At 43.2% G+C, this 23,593-nt stretch overlaps 1 protein-coding gene across 1 annotated transcript in view; it reads right to left on the bottom strand.

Annotated features, from left to right (window-relative positions):
- Positions 1–1,808: 1,808 nt before the first annotated feature.
- Positions 1,809–23,593, bottom strand: part of LOC118833236 (proline-rich protein 14-like) — a 31,914-nt gene continuing 10,129 nt past the window's right edge. Inside the window, 4 exon segments of the mRNA XM_036740600.1 lie at positions 1,809–3,150; positions 15,772–15,886; positions 21,993–22,190; positions 22,660–22,714. Coding sequence (XP_036596495.1) covers positions 1,809–3,150; positions 15,772–15,886; positions 21,993–22,190; positions 22,660–22,714 — 1,710 coding nt within the window.

Genomic DNA, 23,593 nt, shown 5'->3' on the forward strand with positions numbered 1-23,593 from the left:
TCAGAGCCATTTTTTATAGGTTTTTGGAGGGATTTGGCAGGGAGCTCACGCTAGTCCCTGCTTTCTAGCCGCTATCTTGGCTCCGCCCAGATATTAATACTTCTGGGTCAGTCCTCGTCTGAGCCCTCCAGGGACTCTATCACAAAACCAGAATACACTAGTGAGACTGTCCCAGGTGGTTGCTCCAGCAGGGAATGTTGTGGTATGCTTGCTTTGTGTCCCAGGAATACCTGATGGACAGATGGAAATTTTTTCATTTAATTCTATCTACAGTGGTCATCTATCCATATGCACTCCAATACGCCCCTCCCCCAACTTGCACCAGAGGAATATTTAATCTGTGGCTTATGATTTCTGAGTGAAGAGTCAAACAACCAGGATTTCAGCCTACCACCTGAAGGCTGGCCGACAAGCCAACTCCCCTGGGGTTTAGGAAGTAGTTTTGGACACAATTAGCAGATACTTTAATGGCAGTGAACACACTTTTTGTAAATTCTCTTAAAAATAGCAGCACCAAAATATTAAGCTATGTCACTGACCAATGGTGACCCTTCCCTCCACTCATGCTTCCTCTTCAGCTTTAGGGTAAATTGGCACCAGAAATTAAATGCTGTACTTTTGGCTGTATAAGCATTCCCTTCCAGCTCTAAAACTAGGACAGTTCCTGATATACAAGGCTGGTAGGCTTAAGGCTCATTTCCAGTTGTAATAAGTGTAGTTGGATGAAAGTGTCCCACGAGTTTGCCAGTGGGTCATGGTTCCGATTCCACCTTCCTGAGTAGGCCATCTTGGTTAATACTGAGGGACCTCTCTTTTGCTTCAGGTCTATGTTCCCAGGTAACTGTATCCCTAGCTAAGTTACTACTCATCTGTCCATGGTCTCCTATGCTATACTTATAAGGGTATTTATTATGAGAGTCAACAAAACATTTGGAGACATTATGGTGCAGCTGGATGCAATATGCAATGCAAAGACTCCTCCAAATTCTACCCTAAACTTGCATGACACCAGTCTCCACCTGCCTTCCTGGCCATTAGCTCTATCCCATGACCTTCATTCTCCTCAGTCGTTTGCCAAGTTTTGTTATTACCACCTCCGCAGAGTGTCTTGCATGCACTGCTTCTCCTCTCACGTGATCTCATCCTGTCTCACCTGGACTATTTCTAATAGTCCCCTAATTGGACTTCTCACGTCAGGTTTTCCCCCCTCTAAGATCCATCATTCCCTCAGCAGACAAAGGGGATATTGCAAAAGCCATGGTCAATCAATCTGCTAAATAAACTGCAGTGGCTCCCCAATACATCTAGGATCAAGTTCAGACACCTCTGTTGGTCACTTAAAGCCCTTTCACCCTGACTACATCCTACCTTTATAGCATGGCTATTGTATACTACTCCATAATATGATTAATTAATAAACATTTATTAAGTGTCTACAATGTGCCAGGCACTGTGCTCAGCACTGGGGATACAAGAAGAAGCAAAAGACAGTTCTTGCCCTCCATGAGTTCCAACTCTTAAGAGGGGAAACAACAAACCAATACGTACAAAGAAGCTCCATACAGAATATATAGGAAATATATAGGAAACCAAGGGAAGGCGCTGAAATTAAGAGGAGTTAGGAAAGGCTTCTACAAGATGGAATTTTAGGTAAGTCTTTTTTTCCATATGATAAATAACATTGTATAGTAAAAATATAGTAAATAACATTGGGGAGAAAAACAGTCTTCTGACTGAACACCCCTGCAGGACCCCTCCTGGCAAGGTCAGGGCCCACTTTCCAAGGTTGGACGTAAAAACTAAAACTCCTAACCCTTGCCTGGCTCCTCTTCCTCTTGCAACAACAGGGCATCTAATTCCTCCAGCCTCTGCTGCAGCAAAGGTCCGAGGTCAGGGGTGGGGGCTCGGCCTGGGGCAGGGCGCACGGCCCTGGAAGGTCTTCGATGCCGAGGGAGGCTGTGATCTCGGAATTCCAGTGCTCTTCGAAGCTTCCGGGAACTTGTGAAGACCAGGGTTCCATTCCTCTCTCGTGGCTCTTCAAAGATAGTCTCAAAGGACCGTTTGGCTGCAGGGGACCGATAATTCTTGTTGGTGTAAATTTCCTCAAGGCTGAACTCCTTCTTATTCAACCTGATTGGCCGAGGCAGCCCCATTGGAGTGAGGTTGGGCTGAGTCCTGGGTGGTGTCCTGTGGATCGGAAAGCAAGAGACCTTTCCCACAGCCTTGGTCTCAGAGTCTGACAGCACCAAGACCTTTGGGCGCTGTTGTTTCTCCCCTTGTGGGGAGCAATCCCTGGATTCTGGCAGGTCAGAGAAAGAGGAGGAAGTAGAAGCAGCAGGAGAGCAGGTGGCGACAATGTTTGGGGGTGCACTTGACCCTCCCAAGGGTAAACCCTCTTTTCGAAAGCAAGGCTGGGGAGGTGGTGGGGCCCGAGCCAGCTCCCCACCCCCAACTGTGTGCCTTCTGGGTCAAGGCCTCTTTGGATGTGGAGGGAAGGCTGACCATGCACATCCCTTTTCCCCAGGGGGCCCCAGGTCCAGGCAGGGGTGGCTTCGACACCTGGTGGCAGCAGGGAGGCCAGGATACCGGGCCCTCCACCGACGGATGGGGGGACGGGGGCTTACAGGCCCCTCCCCCTCCTCTACCTGGACTCTCCGAGACTCAGGGGCTTCCGAGATGCCAGTCTTCAGCTCCAGCTTCATGGGTGAGGCTGGGGATGTGGGGCTTGAGGGTGGGGCCTGGAGAGTTTTGGTTGGGGTGAGGAAGATGGCAGCAAAGCTCCCCAGCTTAGAGCGGACAGCGCGGAAGAGTGGTGCCAGGCCCCAAGGGCTCATGCGTGGCCACAAGAGGCTGGAGGGCAGGGGAGACAGGGTCTCTGGCTCTGAGCCTGGCAAACCTTCGCCTCCTGCTGATCCCGGTTCTCGGACTGCTCCCACCTCCGGCTCCTTTAAAACCTGCCCTTCCTGACCCGGACCAACCGCCGCACACCTTTCCTGGCCTACGGGCGCCGCCCAATCGCTGGGCAGAGTCTTGAGGGTGGAGGGTTGGGGGGGGGGTAAAAAAGGGCGTGAAGCAGCCGCTGAGGCTATCTTCCCCTTGGGCACGAAGCCAAAACCTTCGCCATCATGCTTGAGGGCAAAGAGGAAAGTGCTATGAGAGCGGGAGAGGCCAAAGTGGCTTCATCTGCTAAGAGAGCAATAAAGAGAAGCTGTTAAAAAAAGCTTCCTCGGGGGTGGGGATAAAGGGGGCGAAGCTAGGGCAGAGCCCAATAGTCTAAGGGAAGCTTCCGGTTCGGCTGTCCCCACGTCCCAACAGCCATTGAGTTATCACCGCCTTTAGTAAAGTCTTAATGAAAGCCTCATGAGGAAGCTAGTAGGAAGAGATGAGAAAGAAGAGCATTCCAAGCATGGGGGAGGGGGAGTGTCCCGTTTGTGAAATAGCCGGGAGGCCAGTGTCCTGGTTCAAAGACTAAAGTACAAGAACTCTGGAAAGGTTGGAGGGGGCTATTCCCCCTCAGGAGCTCTATTCAGCAAGATTTGCCTGCTTACTGTTCCTCCCATGTGACACTTCCTGTCCCATCTACATACCTTTGAAAAGGCTGCTCCCCATGACTTCCACAATGGAGGCACTTTAATAAATACTTAATTGATGGATTATTTGCCCCTGAGGTCATAGTTCAGTTTTTGGGTGACCTCTCAAGGTCAAAAGCATGTTGAGTGAGATGTTTAAAGCACTAGTCAATAAACCTATTCAGGAAACCCACAAGCCCCTTCATATTTTAGTTATATCCTACCTTGTAGTCTTATTATGTACTACTACCCTTCAGGTGCTTTACCTGCTTGTTGTCCCTCAGACGTGACAGTTCGTTTCCCACCTATGTACCTTTGAAAAGGCTGTTCTCCATGACTGGCACAAAGTAGGCACTTAATAAATGTTGACCAATTAATTGGCATTGAGGAATATTTCACTGTCCTTCACTGCTCCCTGGTGGTCAGAAGCGATGTTGCAGTTCAGTGAAATGTTTGGGTCTCTGGTCAACAAACCTACTCAATAAACTCCACTGTCTCCCTGCACTGATGGCATCAAATAGAGACTTCTTTTGTCGTTTAAAGCCCTTCACATCATAGTTATAGCCTTTTATATACTCTTTGCCTTCATGTATTTTATTGTAATTACCTACTTATTAAGACCCTCGTGACTGGCACAAAGCACCTGGCACATAGTAGGTGATCAATAAATACTTATTGAATTGAGTAAATGAGGCTACATATGTAGTCATTGTGGTCAGTAGTAAGGCAGGAATTACCATCTGGCTCCTTTACATCCAAATGCTAGGTGGGAAACTATCTGTCTCCTGCTGTTATGTTCCATTCTTAACAAAACCACAACCCTGTCTCTCTCTCCCTCTCCCTTTCTCTCCCTCCTTCCTTCTCTCTCTCTGTCTCTCTCTCTCTCTGGCTCTGGGTATGTGTCTGTGTCTCTCTGTCTCTCCCTCTGTCTCTGTCTGTCTCTGTCTCTATCTCTGTCTCTGTCTGTCTGTCTCTCTTTCTCTCTCCTTATCTCCCCATCCCTCCCCCTCCCTCCTTTAAGGCACTGCCAAGCTTATGTGGTATATATATATATATGTTGCCTCAGTTCTCTCTCTGTCTAGTCATTCCTTTAAGACTTTCAATAAGTCCAGGAGATCACAGGACCCTAGATCTAGAGCTACAAAAGACCTAAGAAGCCATCTAGCTCCATTCTCCTAATTTTACAAAGAGGGAAATTGAATACCACAGAAGTCAAGTGATTTATTTGAGAGCACACACCTACTCTGTGTCTGAGGCAGGATTGGAACCTGGGTTTTGCTGCCTTCTACTCTCTCATCTTACCAAACTACTGTCATCCCTCTAGAAGTTCTGAGACTAAAGGTATAAGGAAGGGTTTGTGTTTTTTGGTGTTAAAGGAAAAATACCTTCCCCTATATGGAAAGATCCTTATTAACCTGAACTGAATTCTTTGGCTTCCTGTCTACAGAACACTATCCTGAAGCTGTCACCTCCTTTACCCCAGCTTTGCCTCTTGCTGATCTGAGAGGTTTGAAAGAATTTATACAGCAGCTTATGTTATGAGATGGTAACAGATATAAAAATCATCATTTCAGCACCAAAGATGATGTAAATCTCCTGCAGGCATCCTATCATGGAAACAGGTGAATCCAATAACACTCACTTATGCATCCCAGGGGTCCCATGCTGACATAGTTTCAGTACCATTCTGTGGTTCTCAGGAAAATATTTTGTCTAGCAGAGTCTGATAGGAATGCTTCATCTCCTCACCCAACTCCATATAGCTTAGGGTTACCATAGGCGTTGTCATTAAAGAGCAGAAAGACTGACTATGGATAAAACCTGGGTCCTGAATGATCACTTCCTAGAAAAGCTCCTTCTTTTCACAGCTGCTGTGCTAAGGAAATGGAATAATGGAACACCTGAGCCCAGTTGCCCTCTGATGACAGGTGACCAGTCTCAAAAAACCACAGAGCCATTGACAGTGAATCTGCTATGCTTAGGAAAGAGCTGATGTGAATTTGACCAGAGTATTTTGTTCAGCTTCCCATTCCAAGGTCTAGCAGGGGACAGAAAGAGCAAGAAAAATCTTTAAGAACTTAGTCTATGTGGAAGAGTTGCAACAATTAGCAAAGACTTCCTAGGATCCTAAAATCTGAGAAAGCACTAAGATGATGGCCAAAGAAAATCAGTTCCTTGTTCATTGGCTTTTAAGTCAGTTCACTCTAGAAAAACCTCATTTGTTCAGTCCTTAGTGCCTATCCAGCACAGAGCTTGGCTCTGTGGAGAGGGGAAGGTAGAGAATGAGACAGATGAAGTGTGAGGGTTAAGGGAACAGCACTCCCTGGAAAGTCTTGTCTCAACTTACTTCCCAAAAGGAAATGGCCCTGCTCTTTTATTCTCCTTCCCTTTTCCCCTCCCTTGAAGTCACCAAATTAGACACTGCTTTTTGACAACAACTCTTTACATGGACACAGAAAGAGGAAGTGGGGATTGGCAATGGAGACATTTTGTGGTAGAATGGAAGGAGCTTGGATTTGGAGTCAAAGAGGCCTGGGGTCAAATCCTGCCTCTCACTGATGACCTGTGTGACCATGAGTAAGTCATTTAAGGTCTCTGAGCTTCAGTTCCCAGTCAAATGAGAATGTTTCATTACATAGCCTCTGAGATCCCTTTCAGCACCAGATCTGTATTCCTGTGTGTGATCTTAACAAGTCACTTCTCTCTGGGTCTCAGTTTCCTCATCTATAAATTGAATAGGTTGGATAGATTATCTCTGATTGTAGCTCTTGATCTAAAATCTCATGCATGACTTTGGGCAGATCGCCTCTGCAACATGAGGGGATTGGACTAGATGGTCACTGAGGTCCCTCCTATCTCTAGATCTAGGGTTGTATGATCCTGTGGATCCACTGAAGCCCTTGAAGGAATGACTGGAAAGAGAGAGCACAAAGCCACAGATGTACACCATACATCTGTGAATGTTGGTAGTGAATGAAAGAAAAATAATATCTTTCTTCACAATGGGGTGTATCAGAGAGAAATGGACAACATGTTTCAGGGCAATGAGATGAATGAAAAGCCTGAGAGACAGTTTCTGGGTAATTAATAATCAATGTATTAATTAGGCTAGCTGATAATCAATAAATCGATGTTCAGCGTTCTCTCTCTGTAATCAAAAACAAAACCAAGAACATCACTGAATGCTTAAATTTTACCTTTGGAAAAGGAGGTTCCCCAGACAGGTGAAAAACAACCCTGATTGGTGAACAATTAATGAGCAGGTGGGCTCAGAGTCTTCAGCTCCTCCTGCTGAGATCACGGTTATGCAGACACCTGCAGCAATTGGGGCAAAGGAATCTGTCTCTACCCAGACCACTCTGGATGGTTTTCTCCTTCATGAGCTAGGATACCCTCAACCACAAAGGGGTGGGAGTGGTGGGGTGGGGGTGGGTGGGGAATGGAAGGTCATAGACTTAATTCTTTAGTGCTGGAATTCACCTAGATCACTTCTGTTTACACTTTAAACTGAAGTAAGACCTTCTACTTGGTTGAGGTCCTGCTCAGTATCAAGGAGCATCTTCCCTGAGGATGTGAAAATCTCATTTATCAGCAATGTCTTCAGAGACTGACTGACTTACAAGGGATGGTCCCTGAATGAGGAAATAGACAAAAACCTTAATCTTAATTTGATAAGTTGTTATTAATATGAGAGAAAAAATAACTTCTCTCAGCAAGAAGATGAGATTTGGAAATCAAAAAGCCCAATTGGAATCCAAGCCCTACTACTGAGGGTAATGACAACAGCTGTAGCACATAAGGTTATTGCTGTTGTTTTTCCATTAATCCTGGACAGGGCAGTTAGATGATGCAATGGATAGAACACCAGGATTTGAGCTGGGAAGATCTGAGTGCAAGTCTGGCCTTAGATACTTACTGTGTGACCCTGGACAAGTCACTTACCCCTCATATGCCTCTGTTCCTCATGGCTAAAATGGGAACATTTGGGCCAAGGAAATAGGAAACCACTCCAGTATCGTTGCTAAGAAAACCTCCCACGTAAACGTCCATGGCATCACGTAAAGTCAGACATAACTGAGTGACTCAATAGCAAGCCCTGGGCAACTGGGCAAGTATGTGCCTGAATTACTGATTTCACACTAATAAAGTCTCAGTCAAACTTGATACGTCCTTCATAACTTTCCTTCAAAACAAAGAGCAGTCATGTTTTGCATTTATGTTCTCAAAATTATTGATTCCTTAAGACTTTATCCCCCTCTCCACAATGGAGGGTAAAATCAGCTCCATGCTGTCACCACGGCTATGAAGGCTTATCGTGTGTCAGATGGCTTTTCACATGATGGAGAGTTTAATAGATAGTTTTAATGCTAAATAATTTAGTCTGAATTCACATTGACACTGAAGGAATTCAGTATTCTCTTCATTTCGTACATTTAGTATTTTATTTAGTTCCATTCTGCCTGCTTAACCAGAAAGAAGTTGTAAGATGGGCTAACATTCAACAAAAATATAGTTTAGAATAAGTCGGAGGTTTGGATACGAGACTGCAGACTAAAAGTGTGATATCTGCATTGGCCACGAAACAGGGATCTCAATTGTATAATCCGGCATAAAACTTTCATTGATATTCAATATTCCATCTGTCCACAAGATGGCACTTACTAAATTTTGCGATGTCAGTTTTGACCACTAGATAATAGGAAAAGACTTTTATAATTTGGTACATTTTTTTTTGACCACCAGATAGCAACAAAAGACTGACATAATCTTCAATGGCACTAAATTGGTCAAAAGACATTTATTAAAAGCCTACTTTGTGCCACACTCCGCTCTGGGTGCTGGGAGTCCAAAGCCAAAAAGGAAACAGTCCCTGCCCTCAGACAAAAGTCCATCCCAATAAGCCATGAATAAGCATGGCCCTCAAAAAGAGGTGCAAGGTCCACAGGGATGGCAGCATGGATTTATTTTCAGATAACTTCAATGCATTGATTCATTTTACTGAATTTTTCTTTAAAATTTTTTTTTCCTTCCATAGAGCGGCTCTCTGTATACTTTTGTTATTTAGTCATTTTTCAGTTGTGTAAGAATCTTTATGACCTCATTTGGGGTTTTCTTGGCAGAGACACTGGGGTAGCTTGCCAGTTCCTTCTCCAGCTCATTTTACAAATAAGGAAACTGAGGCAAACAGGATTAAGTGACTTGCCCAGGGTGACACAGCTAGTAAGTGTCTGAGGCGGATTTGAACTCAGGTCTTGCTGAATCTGGGCCCAAGGCTCTATCCACTGAGCAACCTAACTGCCCTGATCTCTGTCCAGTAAAGCTATATAGACATATGAACCATCTATTGGTCAAGGCTCTTACAGTGAATAGGTGGGGACAAAGAGCTCAGCTCTGAAGGGGGCCATTCCTTCTAGCAGCACTGGCTGGTAACTTCTTTGACATTTTCTCATCCAGGTCTACTAAACTCTTTAAGCCTCAGTTTCCCCATCTGTAAAGTGGTAGTATTTCCTACCTAATTGGGTTTTTGTAGGGAAAGTGCTATATCCATCTCTGAGTTGTATGGAAATAGGAGTTTTTCTACCATTATTCTTATCTCAAGGGATCTCAGTCCTAGGGCTAGGAGACAAAAGAGAGGGAAGGTTGTACATGGACTAGGAATGAACTGAAAGTGAGTAGCCCAAGTACTGGAAATACCAGGGAACACTAGGCATGAGGGGAGGCTGAGCCCTGGGAAGGATCGGTTTCCCAGTGAGATGGGAAAGGAAGCCCGGAGTCTGGGCCACTAAGAGAGGGGCAGGGGCAGGTGGGAATGGGAGCAGGAGAGGGGAAAAGGGATTTCCTGTACAACTCAAAGGAAGGGAGCCAGAGAGCCAGGACATGGAGAAAAAAGCCTGTCCCAACCAGAGGGGAGGCACTGGTGCTGCCTCAAGGCCCCTGGGGACACAGAGCCTGTAGACATTACACAAATGATGTCACTCTAAGAAGATAAAGGCAGAAAAGAGATGTAGCAGGTAGGAGATCATGAAGACATTATAGAAAGGGTAGCACAAAGCCCACCTGGGAACAATCTCTGGGGCCAAGCTCCAGGTCCCCTATGGAGAAGGGATTGAACAAGCGCACCAGGGTATTTGATCTTGAAAGAGACGTTACCAGCTTTCTAGGAGAGAAGAGTAAAGACACGGAGATACCCCTCCCCACAAACTCCAAAAGGCCAAAGCAGACATCTCACAGAAGCCTTGGATTTTAGACCGGGAAAGGACTGAAAGTCAGTCTCTCTTTTCCTACCTGAGACACAATGAATCCTCTCTATGATATCACTGACAAGAAGGACTCTTCTTGGAGTCCTTCATTCATGGGGACCTCACTACCTCCCAACCTAGGTCATTCCTTTGGAAAGTTCAGTTTTTCATTATGTTCAGACAAAGCTGCCTTCCTGTAATCAACCCCTTAATCAATCGATCCCAGAAATATTTATTAAGCACCTACTATGTGTCAGGAACTTTATCTTTCCCTTTGATTCCAGATCTCCATTCTGAAGTCACACAAAGTCTAAACCCTTTGCCCTGTGACAGCCCTTGAGATATGTGAGGACAGCTACCATTGTCCAATGTAGCAGTCTTCACTACCATGTTGTAGTACATCACAATTCACAAGAAAAAGAAAATATGTCAAATCATATGGCTATCAAGAGGGCCAAGTTTAAACAGATGACTGAAATTGAAAGATGAAGTTCTTATATTTCTGCCTGAGCAGAAGTTCGATTTTGTTAATTTTTTCACAATGACAAAATGGCTTTCAAAACCATTATTTGTGAGATATTTTCAAAAAACTCGATGATTTAAACATGTCACATCAAGGAAAAATCGGAACATATTTGTTTTGCTTTGTTTTCAAATTAGTTTCTCCATTTTTAGTTCACAACATTCAGTTCCACAAATTTTTGATTTCCAAATTTTCTCCCCCTCCTTTTCCTTCCCCCTTCCCAAGATGGCATGCAGTCCAACATAGGCTCTACATATATATTCACGCTAAACATATTTTCACATTAGTCATGTTGCAAAGAAGAATTATAACCAATGGAATGAACCACTAGAAGGAAGAAAAAAGACAAAAAGAGAGAGCAAATAGTTTGCTTCGATCTGCATTCACACTCTGTAATTCTTTCTCTGAATGTAGATAGCATTTTCCATCATGAGTCTTTTGAGGTTGTCTTAGAACCTTGTACTGCTGAGAAGAGCCAAGTCTGTCAAAATTAGTCATCATACAAAGTGTCTGAAACTATGTGTAATGTTCTCCTGGTTCTGCTCACCTCACTCAGCATCAGTTCATATAAGTCTTTCCATGTTTTTCTGAAGTCCGCCTGCTCATCATTTCTTATTGCACAATAGTATTCCATTACATTCATATACCACAACTTGTTCACCATTTCCCAGTTGATGGGTATGCCCTCAATTTCCAGTTCTTTGCCACCAGAAATAGAGCCGCTATAAATATTTTTGTACATGTGGGTCCCTTTCTCATTTGTGTGATCTCTTTGTGATACAACCCCAGAAGTGGTGTTGCTGGGTCAAAGGGTATGCACATTTTTATAGCTCTTTGGGCATAGTTCCAAGTTGCTCTCCAGAATGATTGGATCAGTTCACAACTCAACCTACAATGCATTAGTGTTGCAATTTTCCCACATCTTCTCCAGCATGTAAAAGATAAAAATTGAAAGTTTTCCTAAAAAAAGTTTACACGGAAGAATAGGGTACAAAATGGTTCTTTAGAAATGTTTGCAGCTACAGATGATTTTATAATTGAAAATAACCTTCCCAAAGATTTAGCTGTAAGAGTTATAATTGATCATCTGAAGTGCCTGGAAACACAGTTACAGAAATACTTCTCTTCAAATTTTTATTCTAAAAAGCTAAATTGGGTTTATAAACCAAATACAGCTGAAATAAAAAAAGCGAAAGCAGACGTTCAAACAATACAAAAGATAAATAGGAAAACTATACTGACAGGAACCATAAACAGCAAACCAGTAACAGTAATAACAACCTTTTACACTCCAAAGCCTTAGCATCCCAATTCGTAATGGAAACATTAACTGACCTACCAGAAGCCATAGACAGTAACAGAGCAGTCATAGGACACTTCGATATCCCTCTGGAGCACTGGCCTTGGATTTAGGAAGATCTGTATTCAAATTTGGCCTCAGGGACTTACTAGCTGTGTGATGCTGCACAGGTGACTTCAACTGTGCATCCTAGTTTTGAAATGGGGAGAAGAAATTCATCTGTCTCACAGGGTTGTTTTGAGAATCAAATCAGATATTTGTAAAAGAGGTTACACAGTGCCTGGCACATACTAAGTGCTTAATAATGGTTGATTGGGGGCAGCTAGGTGGCGCAGTGAGTAGAGCACTGGCCCTGGAGTCAGGAGGACCTGAGTTCAAATCTGGCCTCAAACACTTGGCACATTTACTAGCTGTGTGACCTTGGGAGAGCCACTTAACACCAATTGCCCTGCCTTCCCCCCTCAAAAAAATAGTGGTTGATTGATGAATATATTTTCAAGTCTGCAAGATTACTCTTCCTTTCATTGCAATAGTGTGCCCAGTTTAGACTTCAACCAGTCTATACTTAAGGGTGCAAGGGGGCAAAGCCAGAAATACTGAAAGACAAAAGAGAAGGCCTTTCAGATCGGGAAGAAATATTCCACATGGAAAGGATTTGAGGCTTCAGGTCCTCAAGTGCATATCCATGGCTTTGGAGTAAATGCTTTGTAACTAGTGTTCTTGCTGTGCCATTTAAATGGCTTTGCTAGGAAAGAAAGTCTACTGTCTGATTGTTAAGGGGAGACACAGGAGGGAGGGTGCTTCAACTAGTGTTAGTACCCTGGGTATAGTAGCAGCTACATTTGGTAGTACTTGTATGGGATTGGGGAGTCAACCAAGACAGGGGTTATGCAATAAGAAAGACCTTAATGAGCTGGAGAGTATCTAGATAGAATGGACAGAATGGTAAAGAGTCTAAAATTCATGCCATCAGATGATGAAGAAAACTATGGTGTCTTGGTTATTCAGTCAATAAACATTCATAAAGTACCTACTAAGTGTCAGGCTCATACAAAGGAAAAGAAAAGCCAAAGACAATTCCTTTTCTCAAGAACTTCACAGTCTAATAGGGGAGACAATATGCAAATGTATGTATACCAACCATATAAAGGAAAAATTGAAAACGAGCAAGAGCACAAAAGGCCCCAGAGCTAAGGAGGCCCATGAAAGGCTTCTTGTAGAAGGTGAGATTCTTGGTAGTTGTCCTTCTTTCTCGAAGTGGACCAAAATGACATCACTATGTTAGAGTCAAATTACAGTGTGTCTGAATGTGGCCGATAAGACCAATATGAGCTCAGAATGCTCTAACACTCATCGGGCACAAACAGACCATGTGAACGTTTGTGGTGAATTCTCTAATTCTGTGCGTCTCACATTTCTTTTGAGCTACTTCAATTCTCCTTTGCTCATAGAGCACAGCACCTTCTCTGATGAGGACACTCCATAATGAGAAGTCCTGTGCAGTGTCTCCCACTTCATGTAATCAATTCCAAAGTTATTAACAGAGACCTTGAAAGTGTCCTTGTATTGCTCTTTTTGGACCTCTATGTGTGAGTTATATGTAAAATAGTCTTTTGGCAAGCATATATTTGGCATTTGAACAATGTGGCCAGCCCATCACAGTTGAGCTCTCTGCAAAAGAGTTTGAATGCTTGGCAGTTTAGCTCAATAAAGAACCTCACTGTCAGGTATCTTATCCTGCCAGGTGATCTTGAGAATCTTCACAATACAATTCAAAAGGAAGGGATTGAGGTTCCTGGCATGGATCTGGTATACTGTCAAGCTTTCACAGACATACAACAATGAGGTCAGCACAATGGCTCTGTAGACCAGTAGACTGTAGTCAGTTGAATACCTCTTCTCTTCCAAACTTTCCTTCAAAGTCTCCCAAACACTGAGCTAGCTCTGGCACTGCATGCATCAACCTCATTGTCAATCCATCCTTGGATAGTATACTGCCAAAGTAAATGAACTTATCCATGGTATTCAAAACTTCTCCATTTGATTTAACTGATAGTTCCATGTATGGATGATGTGGTGCTGGTTGATGGAGCACCTGTGTTTTCTTGGTATTAATTGTTAGGACAAAATTAGCGCAAGCAGCAGAGAATCAATTCATACTTGGTTGCATCTCATCTTCAGAGGCTGCATTGAGTGCACAATCATCTGCAAGCAAAAAATCATGTACAGACACTCCTTCCACTTTAGTCTTGGCTTGTGCCCTTTTCAAGGAGAAGAATTTGCCATCAGAATTTTACCTAAGCCCTCATGACTGACAGTATCAAAGGCCTTCAACAGATCTACAAACATTTTGTACAGACCTCTGTTCTGCTCCTCACATTTCTCCTGGAGTTGTCAGGCAGCTAACACCATATTGACCCTTCTTGGCCCTCTCTAAAGTCACACTGGCTATCAGGTTGATAACCATCTTCCAGGTAAAGGATCAGCCTATTAAAGAGGACTCTGGTAAGAATCTTGCCAGTGATGACTAAGAGACAGAACCCCACCCCCCACCCACTGTGATTGTCACAGGACATTCAATTTCCTTTACATTTGTAGAGATGGATAATGGAGGTATCCTTGAACTCCTGGGGGATAACTTCTTGCCATATAACCCAGAAAATTTCAGTCAGCTTTTGCATGAGAAGTAGACCTACCACCTTGTAAATATCAGCTGGAATAGAATCAGCACCAGGTGCTTTGCCACATAAAAAGAGCCTAATGGCATTCAAAACCTCTTCTTCAGTTGGAACTTCAGCTAGGGAGGGATTGACTTCCACCTGAGGTAAATGGTCAATGGCTTCAGCATTGCTTGATGTTGGTCTGTTGAGAACACTAAAGAAGTGTTCAGCCTATCTTTCTAGGATGATGTCCTTATCACTAATCAATGTGGCTCCATCAGCACTGAGTAGTTGACATGCATCATAGGCCTTTGGCCCATAAATAGTATTCAGGGAATCATAAAAGCACTTTGGATTGTTATCGTCGGCATAAAACTGAATTTCATCTGCCTTCTTACTGAGTCAAGATTCCTTCATCTCTCGAAGCCTTATCTATATTTTACTTATGATAGAATTGAATGGATTTCCGGTAGACCAATAATTCTTAAATTGTCTCTCCTGGACCTATTTTCCAGGTCAGTTGCTTTTGCAATTGGATATTTCACATATTTTTCTACTTTTTCATTCTTTACCTTGTGTTTTACTTCTTCTTGATGCCTCATAGAGTCATTGGTTTCCACTTGCTCAATTCCAATTTTTAATGAGTTGCTATCTTCATTTTGTTTTTGAGTCTCCTTTTCCATTTGGTCAATTTTACCTCTTAGGGTGTCATTTTATCTATTTAGATTCTGAATCTCTGTAGCCATTTTGCCAATCTTATTTTTTAAGGACTTGATTTCATCAGTGTTTTTTTTTCATTTTTTCCATTTTTTCTTTTACCTCCCTAATTTGGTTTTTAAAATCCTCCTTTAGCTCTTCCAGTAATGCTTTTTGGGCTTGAGACCAATTCATATTTCCTTTTGAGGTATCAGGTATGGGTATAGTGTCATTGCTATCCTCTTCCAAATTGGTGTTTTGATCATGCCTGTCTCCATAAAAAGAATCAATGGTCCTTGGTTTTTGTGTGTTCTTCTTCATGTTGGCTAGCTTTTTGTTGGCTTCATAGTGAATTTCTGTTTTGGGGGCTCAGGGCTCTCTGTCCCAGGTTTCTTGTTCTGGGGATTGTGAGTCTAGTTACTGGCTTTCAGTTTCCTGAGGTGTGGGGGAGGGGCCTGGCTTCCTGAAGTCTCCTCTTCCCCTGGAGCTGCTCTCTAGCACTGTTGCTCTTCAGCAATGGTCTCAGATGTTTGTTGTTTGAGCTGGTGTCTGCCACTTCCCCTGGGGGTACAATGGTACATCTGGGCTCCTGGTGTTGGCCCCTGCTGGCTCTGCCCCTCTGGGACTCAGGAACTCCCATTACTCGGCCACTGAAGCCCCACTCTTGTCTCCTCTCTTCCAGCATTTTTTCCCCGAGGAATTCTCTGGGTAAGGGGGGGGAAGGATTAAAGCCATTTACCTGGCCTTTATGTCACCCAGAAGTTCAAGAAGATGCTTTTCACACCTTTGGGCTTCAAGCCTCAGTAGTTTATGTCTTATGGCCGGTGGCTTGCCCTGCTGCCTCTCGTTGCTTCCACAGAATCCTGTCCTGTGTTGGGGGGCCTGGGGATCCAGAGGTCCTAGAACCAGAAGGTAAAATCATCATCGAAAGAATCTATCGATCACCCCCTGAAAAAGATCCCAAATTGAAAACTCCAAGAAATATTATAGCCAAATTCCAGAACTACCTGGTCAAGGAGAAAATCCTGCAAGCACCTAGAAAGAAACAATTAATTATCATGGAACTAATGTGAGGATCACACAGGATTTTTCAGCTTGTACATTAAATAACTGGAGAAATTGGAATACAATATCCTGAAAGGCAAAGAAGCTTGGACTACAACCAAGGATCAACTACCCTGCAAAACTGAGCATAATTTTCCAAGCAAGGAGATGGACATTCAATGAAATAAGGGAATTCCAGACTTTCCTGATGAAAAGGCCAGTGCTCAATGGAAACTTTTATCTCCAAATACAAAACTTAAGAGAGACATAAAAAGGTAAATGGGGAATAAAACCCCTAGTTAATCAATAAGACTTATTAATCACATCCTTATATAGGATTATTTTGTTTTGTATATACATATATATATATGTATATATATATGTATGTGTCAATCTTGAGAATAGCATACTCATTATGACAATCAAAAGGGATATTCATAGAATGTGGATATCAGTATAAAATAACTGATATAATGATGAAAATATAATTAAGATGTAGAAAAGGGTAAATAATATCACATGAAGAGGCACGAAAACATGCTGTAGTAGAGAGAAAGAAGGGAGGGAGAAGAGCATCATTTGAGCTTTACTCTCATCGGATTTTGTTCAAGAAGGGAATAACATAGCCTGATAAGTATAGAAATCAAACTTGTCTACAGGCAGTAGGAGGGGAAAGGGAAAAAAAGTGAGGTGGGTGGTCAGAATGGAGGGAAGAAGTAGCAAGTGGAAACTGGTAAGATAAGGGAGGGGAATCAAGAGGGAGGGTAAACTGAGGAAGGTGGCGATCAAAAGGAAAACTTTGTTGAGGAGTGGAAGGGGAAAGGGAGAAATCAAACCATAAACAGGGGAAGTAGGATGGAGAAAAAGACACAGGGGTAGCAATCCTAATCTCAGACAAAGCAAAATAAAAGATAGATCTAATTAAAAGAGATAAGGAAGGACACTACAGCCTGCTAAAAAGGAATATACTTTTTTCTCAGTGGTACATGGCACATACTCAAAAATTGACCATGTACTAGGGCATAAAAACCTCACAATCCAGTGCAGAAAGGCAGAAGTACTCAAAGCATCCTTTTCAGATCATGATGCAGTAAAAATTATTTGTAATAAAGAAACATGGAAAAATAAGCTAAAGATTAATTGGAAACTAAATAAAATGTGTTCATGATTTAGGAATAAAGGCTCAGCAGAACCTGGTGAACATTATACACAACCACAGATATATGGATTCTGTGATGACTAACCCTGATAGACTTGGCTCTTCTCAGCAATGCAACATGCAAAAATAACTCCAGAGGACTCATGATGGAGAGAGCTATCTACATCCAGAGAAAGAACTATGGAGTCTGAATGCAGATTGAGGCACACTGTATGCTTTCCTTTTTTCCCTTTGTTTTTTTTCTCCTTTGTTTTTGTTTTTGGTTGGTTTTTTTTTATTTTGTTTCTTCTTTCTCATGATTCATTCCATTTGTCATAATTCTTCTTTACAACTTGACTATTGTGTAAATAAGTTCAATGCGAATTTATATCTAGAAGATATATTGGATTCCATGCCGTCTTGGGGAGGTGGGGCGAAGAAAATCTGTAACTAAGAATTATGTGTAACTGAGTGTTGTAAACAAAAAATAAAAAAATCTTAGTTATTGAATAAAAAGAAAAAAAGAAAATGGGGGGGGGAGCTTAAATATATTCCTTATTAAATGTCTTTCAAATCGTGTCTCCCAGAGCAAAGTAGCATGATTTCTGACCACTTCTCAGTCTCTTTTTGCTGGCTCCTAATTGTGGGTGTTCCCCGAAGCCCCACCCTGTGCCCCCTTCTCTTCTTTCTCTGTGCTCTCTCATCACCACTGCCCTCCTAATTGGTCTGTCTGCTTTCTCTCATCACTGTGATCCATCTTCGCACTGCTTCCAAAGTGATTTTCCATCAGCACAGATCTTACCGTACCATTACTCAGCCAACCTCAGTGGTTCCCTCTTGGTTCTAGGACAAATTATAACCTTCCCTATTTAGGTTTTAAAGCCCTTCACATTCTAGCCCCAGCCTTATTTTTCCACTCCCCTTGAAGACATCTTGCCTCCCAGAAAACTGCTGTGCAACCAAGCCATCCTTCTCAGTTTCTCACACACAGCCCTCCATCTCCCTTCCAAGGTTGTCCCTCATTCCAGAAATGCACTCCCTCCTCACCTTCGCCTCATAGAATCAATCCCTTTCTTCTTTCAAGATGCTGTTTAAGCATCACCTTTGGATGAACTTTCCTGATTCTCCCACCATTTAGTGCCTACCCTCCCTAACTAGTACAAATCTTTTTATATTTAATGTGTATATTCTTGCAGAGGGTGTCCCAAAAGTGTGAGTGCACTTTTAAACAACTTAAAAGGGCACTCATTCTTTTGGGACATGCTGTAAATGTACTTAAGTTCATTGACAATAGGGGATATTTTCTTCTTCGTCTTTCTCTGTTTGGGCCTGGCACATAGTGGGCACTTATATATTTATTAATTTTCACTTTAACTTCTTCAACTATTCTATTACCTTGGTGCCATGTCCCTGCCCATTTCTGGCCCTAGAATACACTGTTACTACAGAGATGTCCATTTTAATATTCTCCCCAAGCAGAAGTCCTTCTAGGCCTTCCTGTTCATCTGTATTTTGTTCTACTTTGATATTCAATTGTTCTTGCTAATTGTTTTTAGTTTTCTTTTATCTTAGCTTTCTCCAAGAAAGTACAATCCCTTCAGCTTTTATCTTGGTGTCCAATGTATTCTTTTAGCATCAAAAAGTCCAGGTAGTTCTGTACTGTTCTATCCTTGGAGATACAGGAGAAGCTCTGTTAGTTTGGGGGCTGTCATTATGCTAGCCCAAGTTTTGGTAATTCCATGCATTCAGTTCATACTACTTAATTGCCTCTGCTGTGCTCCAAGAGTACACTAACCAGATGTCCTTCTCTGGGGCCCGTGAAGCATAATGAAAGAGGAATTTGGGGGCACATTATATAGTAACTACACGTGGCTCCAATGTGAGCCAGTTTTTTAATGATTCTGTCACTGGAGAAAAGGTTGAGGCACAGGTTTAAGCAGCTCTTTGCCTGCGTGGCTACACCAAGCTCTGTCTTTTTGGAGAGGGGGTGGCATGTGCCCACCACTAAGAAAGCAGCTGACAAATGCCACTTCCTCCCCTTGGCTGGTCTTGCCAAAAATTAAAAGTTTTACAAATCTTCTGCCTTTCTGGAAGCATCCACATTGTCAGGTTTGAGGAAGATTGTCAAGTTTTTGTTACGTAGAAATTGGGATTAACCTACCTTGCTAACAGAATAAGGCAGAACCAGTGGAATGCTGCAGTGGCTCATCCTGGCTCCCTGCACCCAAATTGCCACATCTTCCACTAGAGCCTGAAAATCAGCAAACGCTACAAGTCAAGGATTAATGTATTGTTGTTGACTGTACAGACTTGAGAAAGTGATGGAGAACATGTTAAAGTATATCATACACACATTTGGAAGGGGACCCAGTTGTTAAACATTTCCCAGCTCACCTGTGATACACAACCCATGGCAGTGCTTATTGATTCACTTAATGGAGAGATAGGATGATCTTTTCCACTCCCCAACCCAAATCCAAAATTCTCCCTAATCAAAGAACCTTTCTGATATTAGGAACTTATACTGCTTTAAGACTAATTTCAAAACCAAACAACTCAACAAAGATCTGCCAACCTCTAGTTTTTTAGGACACAGGCTGTCTGTCCTCCCCAATAGGGAGGCTGCCTGATGATGCCCAGGGGCCCTTGGTTTCTGTCCAGCCCCTAGCTGAGTCGAGGGGATTGTGGACTCGCTCCCTACAGAACAGCTGCTTAATTGGGACACGGGAAATGAGAAAGACAGAAGATGGATTAAAACGTGTTCCAAGAGAACTAGGAACTATCTCTCCTCTCCTTTCTTCTCCTGGGCAGGGAAATATGGGCCAGATTGCTTGCTTTTGTAAGTAACATTGGTGACCTAGCCAGTATCCTGAAAGTGGAAAAAAGATGATTCACAACATTCAAGGAAGAATACGAAGGCAAGGAAACAGCATTATTGGTCGCTAGGTACAAGTTCATGGATTTGTATCCCTGCTCTGCGAGTGAACTGAAGGCTCTTGGCTATAAGGTAGGTGGTGGGGATTGCGTTCCGTGGGTGGAGTGTCATTTCCCTCCTCTCAGCGCTGCAGTTTCTTGAGCATTAAACCATCAGAAATACTGAAAATGAATTCAAAGCCAAATTTACACCATAGCGTTCCGTTTGCACCTGGTGACCAACCTACCCAGCTCCCTCTTGTCAGTACTCAAGGATATGGAAGTCAAATAGAATGGGAAGTTTAAAAAGGAAAATCAAAATGCTATTCATTCTCCCAGACTGTTCAAACTATTCTTTTTTTGTAACTTTAAAACATTTTTTGGGGGAAGGGGTAGTGGTGGTTCAGATGCTACTCATAAAATTGATGAATCAGTTTCTTAGTTGTGAACCAGAATTAGTTTTGGCATACAATAGGTGCTTAATAAATGTCTATTGATTGATTGGTTGATTGAAATAGCTTCTGAATTATGGTTTCTAAGAGGCAGTAAAAAGGAAGCCTTGTCCTCTCCTTCCATCTGCTCTGTTTATTGTCATTGAGGCTTCTGAGCCCACATAGCAGAGGGCTGAGCCCTCAGAGACCCCAGGTGGAGTGATCTGATCTGGAAACAGCTCAGCTTCATTGTGAACTGAGCTCTCAGAAGACACAGAGCCAAAGTGGGGCCGAGGGAAGGGTGGGGCATTCACGCAAGCCAAGGAGTCACTCATGTTTAGAAAATGTGTTTTATCTTTTGTTTGTGCTTCTCATGAACAGAGGAGAAACTTTGTCTTGGGCCACCCAGGACCAATTGAAAGCCAGATGATGTGTTAAAGGCACCTGTGAAAAGCCTTTATTCCTTCACTCTCCTCTTTATTTCATGTCTTTCAAAAGTGCAAGGGATGAGAAAATCAGCCAATAATTGGTATTAATTATTGCTTTTAATTCGCAGTTGCCCTAGACTGGTCAGAATGGCAGACTGAGCCAAGAGTTTATTGCCTACATATAGTATGTCCATGTTGTGTATTCACTTCTGGCTAAACCAGCGCTTAATGAAAATTCAAGACTGGACATAAGGCTCTACATTTGTCTTTCCTTTAAAAAATTCACAAAACTCTTTTCCTTACAAGAACCCAGAACTAATATTATCTCCATTCTACAAATGGGGAAACTGAGGCCAAAGTTGAGTGGCTTGCTCCATGCTTAGACAGCTAGTAAGAAAGAGGTGGAATCTGAATTCGTCTCCTCACTTTGAGTTCAGCCCCTCAGAGCAAATCACACAGTTTCTCTTGGAAGTCCAGAAATATCAGACTGGATTCAAGTAAATCTTTTTAAAAAATTCATTATGATATTAACAGTCACCAAGAACGCTTCAGTAAACCAAACACACCAAAGGTATATAAAAATTGTGAACCTCTCACAGTTTATGTTTAATGTATGCACTAAACGAGAAATGGTAATAACCAAATGGCCACATGGCCCTTCTGAACTTTATTTTGTTATATATATATATTTTTAATGTTTTCTTGACACGTTTATCTATTCATTTATTTAGTCATTTATTCATTTATTGCATCTCACTCTGCCCCCACGCCCAAATAGAAGGTCTCTCATAACAAGTAAATATAAGGCAAAACAATCCATCATATTGAATACACATGAACACAGATGTCTTACTCTTTACTGCTGGTCCCTCACCTCAGCAGCGCTTAGGGCGCCGCTGCTCCGCCGGGCCCCGCCTCGTGATCCCCTCGGGGCAAAGGCCACAGCAACCCTAGGGCCCACACGCTGCCAGCCCTTCTTTTAAAAAACAGTTATTAACAGAAAGGAGAATCTTAACCACGAGTACCACAAACCTTGCTTAGCAATGCTTACGTGTGAATGACGTCAGCGCAGGCGGCATCGGGGCTGAAACTGCCTCTGCCCTTGGTCGGAGGGCCTCCCTGCCCGTGGGCTCCTCTTTATCCTTTTGGGAGCAGAACTTCGAGGCCCGCTTTAGCTCGCAGCTGAAGCTTCGGGTTGCAGCCTGTTCTCTGTGGGCCCCCCTCCCCCAGCCCTCCCTTTTGGCCTTCTCTAGATTGGGGAGGGGAGCGTAGAGAAGAGGAAGAACAAGTGGTAGCTGATCTATAAAGGGATTGCAGCATTTGGTGCTGGAAAACACCTTAGAGGTAGAGAGCAACAACCTAAATTTTATAGTTGAGAGAAATTCAATTAAACCACGGGTCCTGGTCACACAAGAAATCAATGGCAAAGGAAGTATTTGAACCCCGTCCAAAGCCGCCCCTTGAATCTGGCACTCAATCTTCCCTTGTTTTCCTGCTACCCTAACACCTCCTCCACTTAAAAAAAAAACAACCCAGAATAGCTCTTGGTCCCCAAATAAGTTTCCCTTGGGCTTAGAAGGTATGGGAGGGGGCATCCGGCTGAGGGATGGCTACAGCCACCTGAACACCCCATGACCTTTTCCTTCCAGATTGAGCCCCTCTCCCTCTCATGCACCTCTTCCTAAGGACGTTCTGAGCATCTCCTCTGCACGTCCCACCTGGCCGGCCCCTAGCCCAGTGACCATGGTCACTCCACTCACGACCTTCCTCCACCTAACAGGAGGGTGGGACAGGTGGGCATGGCGTTGAGTGGTTTTCATTAGCATCCGACTCTTTGTGACCCCATTGGGGGTTTTCTTGGCAGAGATCCTGCAGCTATTTGGCCACAGCCACACAAACTTCCCCAAGAGGTGTCCTTTAGTCACTTGTTTCCTGAATGACTCTTCAGTCATCCACAAAGTGAGTCTAGCTATATCCTCCCACCAGGGCTTTTAGAGGACTTTATTTCACTCCTAAGTCATCCCAGACTTCTTTCCCACGCCTCAGTCTCCCCAGATTGCTTATGACCCGAGACATCTGAGAACGAGCTGGTTTTGGGGAGGGCTGAAAGAATTTCAGGAGGGCACATAGGGAAGCAGGACAGCTACTGTCTTAAATTAAAAATCCTTTGGCAGGGGAGGGAAAAACCTAACGGCTTGTAAATTCACATACAATCATTTCTGCTTTGCAAACGTCTACATTTCAACAGATGAGTTCACGATACTTTTTTAAGAAGGGACATTAATGTAACTTGTTGGATTTTAATGTAAAGTCCAAGCCATAAGGACTAAGGAACAGGAGAGTTGAACGTCACTCACTCTCATCATGCCCTGTGTGTGGGTCAACAGACCACTGACTCAAATAAAAAACAGAGGTGTCTCGGCTTTCTCAAGGTAGAAACAAAACAGAAGCTTTATTTGATCAAGTCTCACGAGAATTGGGCATCTCCCACTACCAGGGTGGAGATAGTAGTGAAGAGAGGCAAGGGGGAGAGGGCAAGCAAGGGGATATATATCCTTGTACAAACAATTCTAAGAAATCCCACCCCAGAGGCTGGACCCCTGTCCCCATTTGCGGGGACAGGTGGCCTCACAATCTAACCAGGAATAAGTT

The sequence above is a fragment of the Trichosurus vulpecula genome, assembly GCF_011100635.1.
Source record: "Trichosurus vulpecula isolate mTriVul1 chromosome X unlocalized genomic scaffold, mTriVul1.pri SUPER_X_unloc_5, whole genome shotgun sequence".
NCBI lineage: Eukaryota > Metazoa > Chordata > Mammalia > Diprotodontia > Phalangeridae > Trichosurus > Trichosurus vulpecula.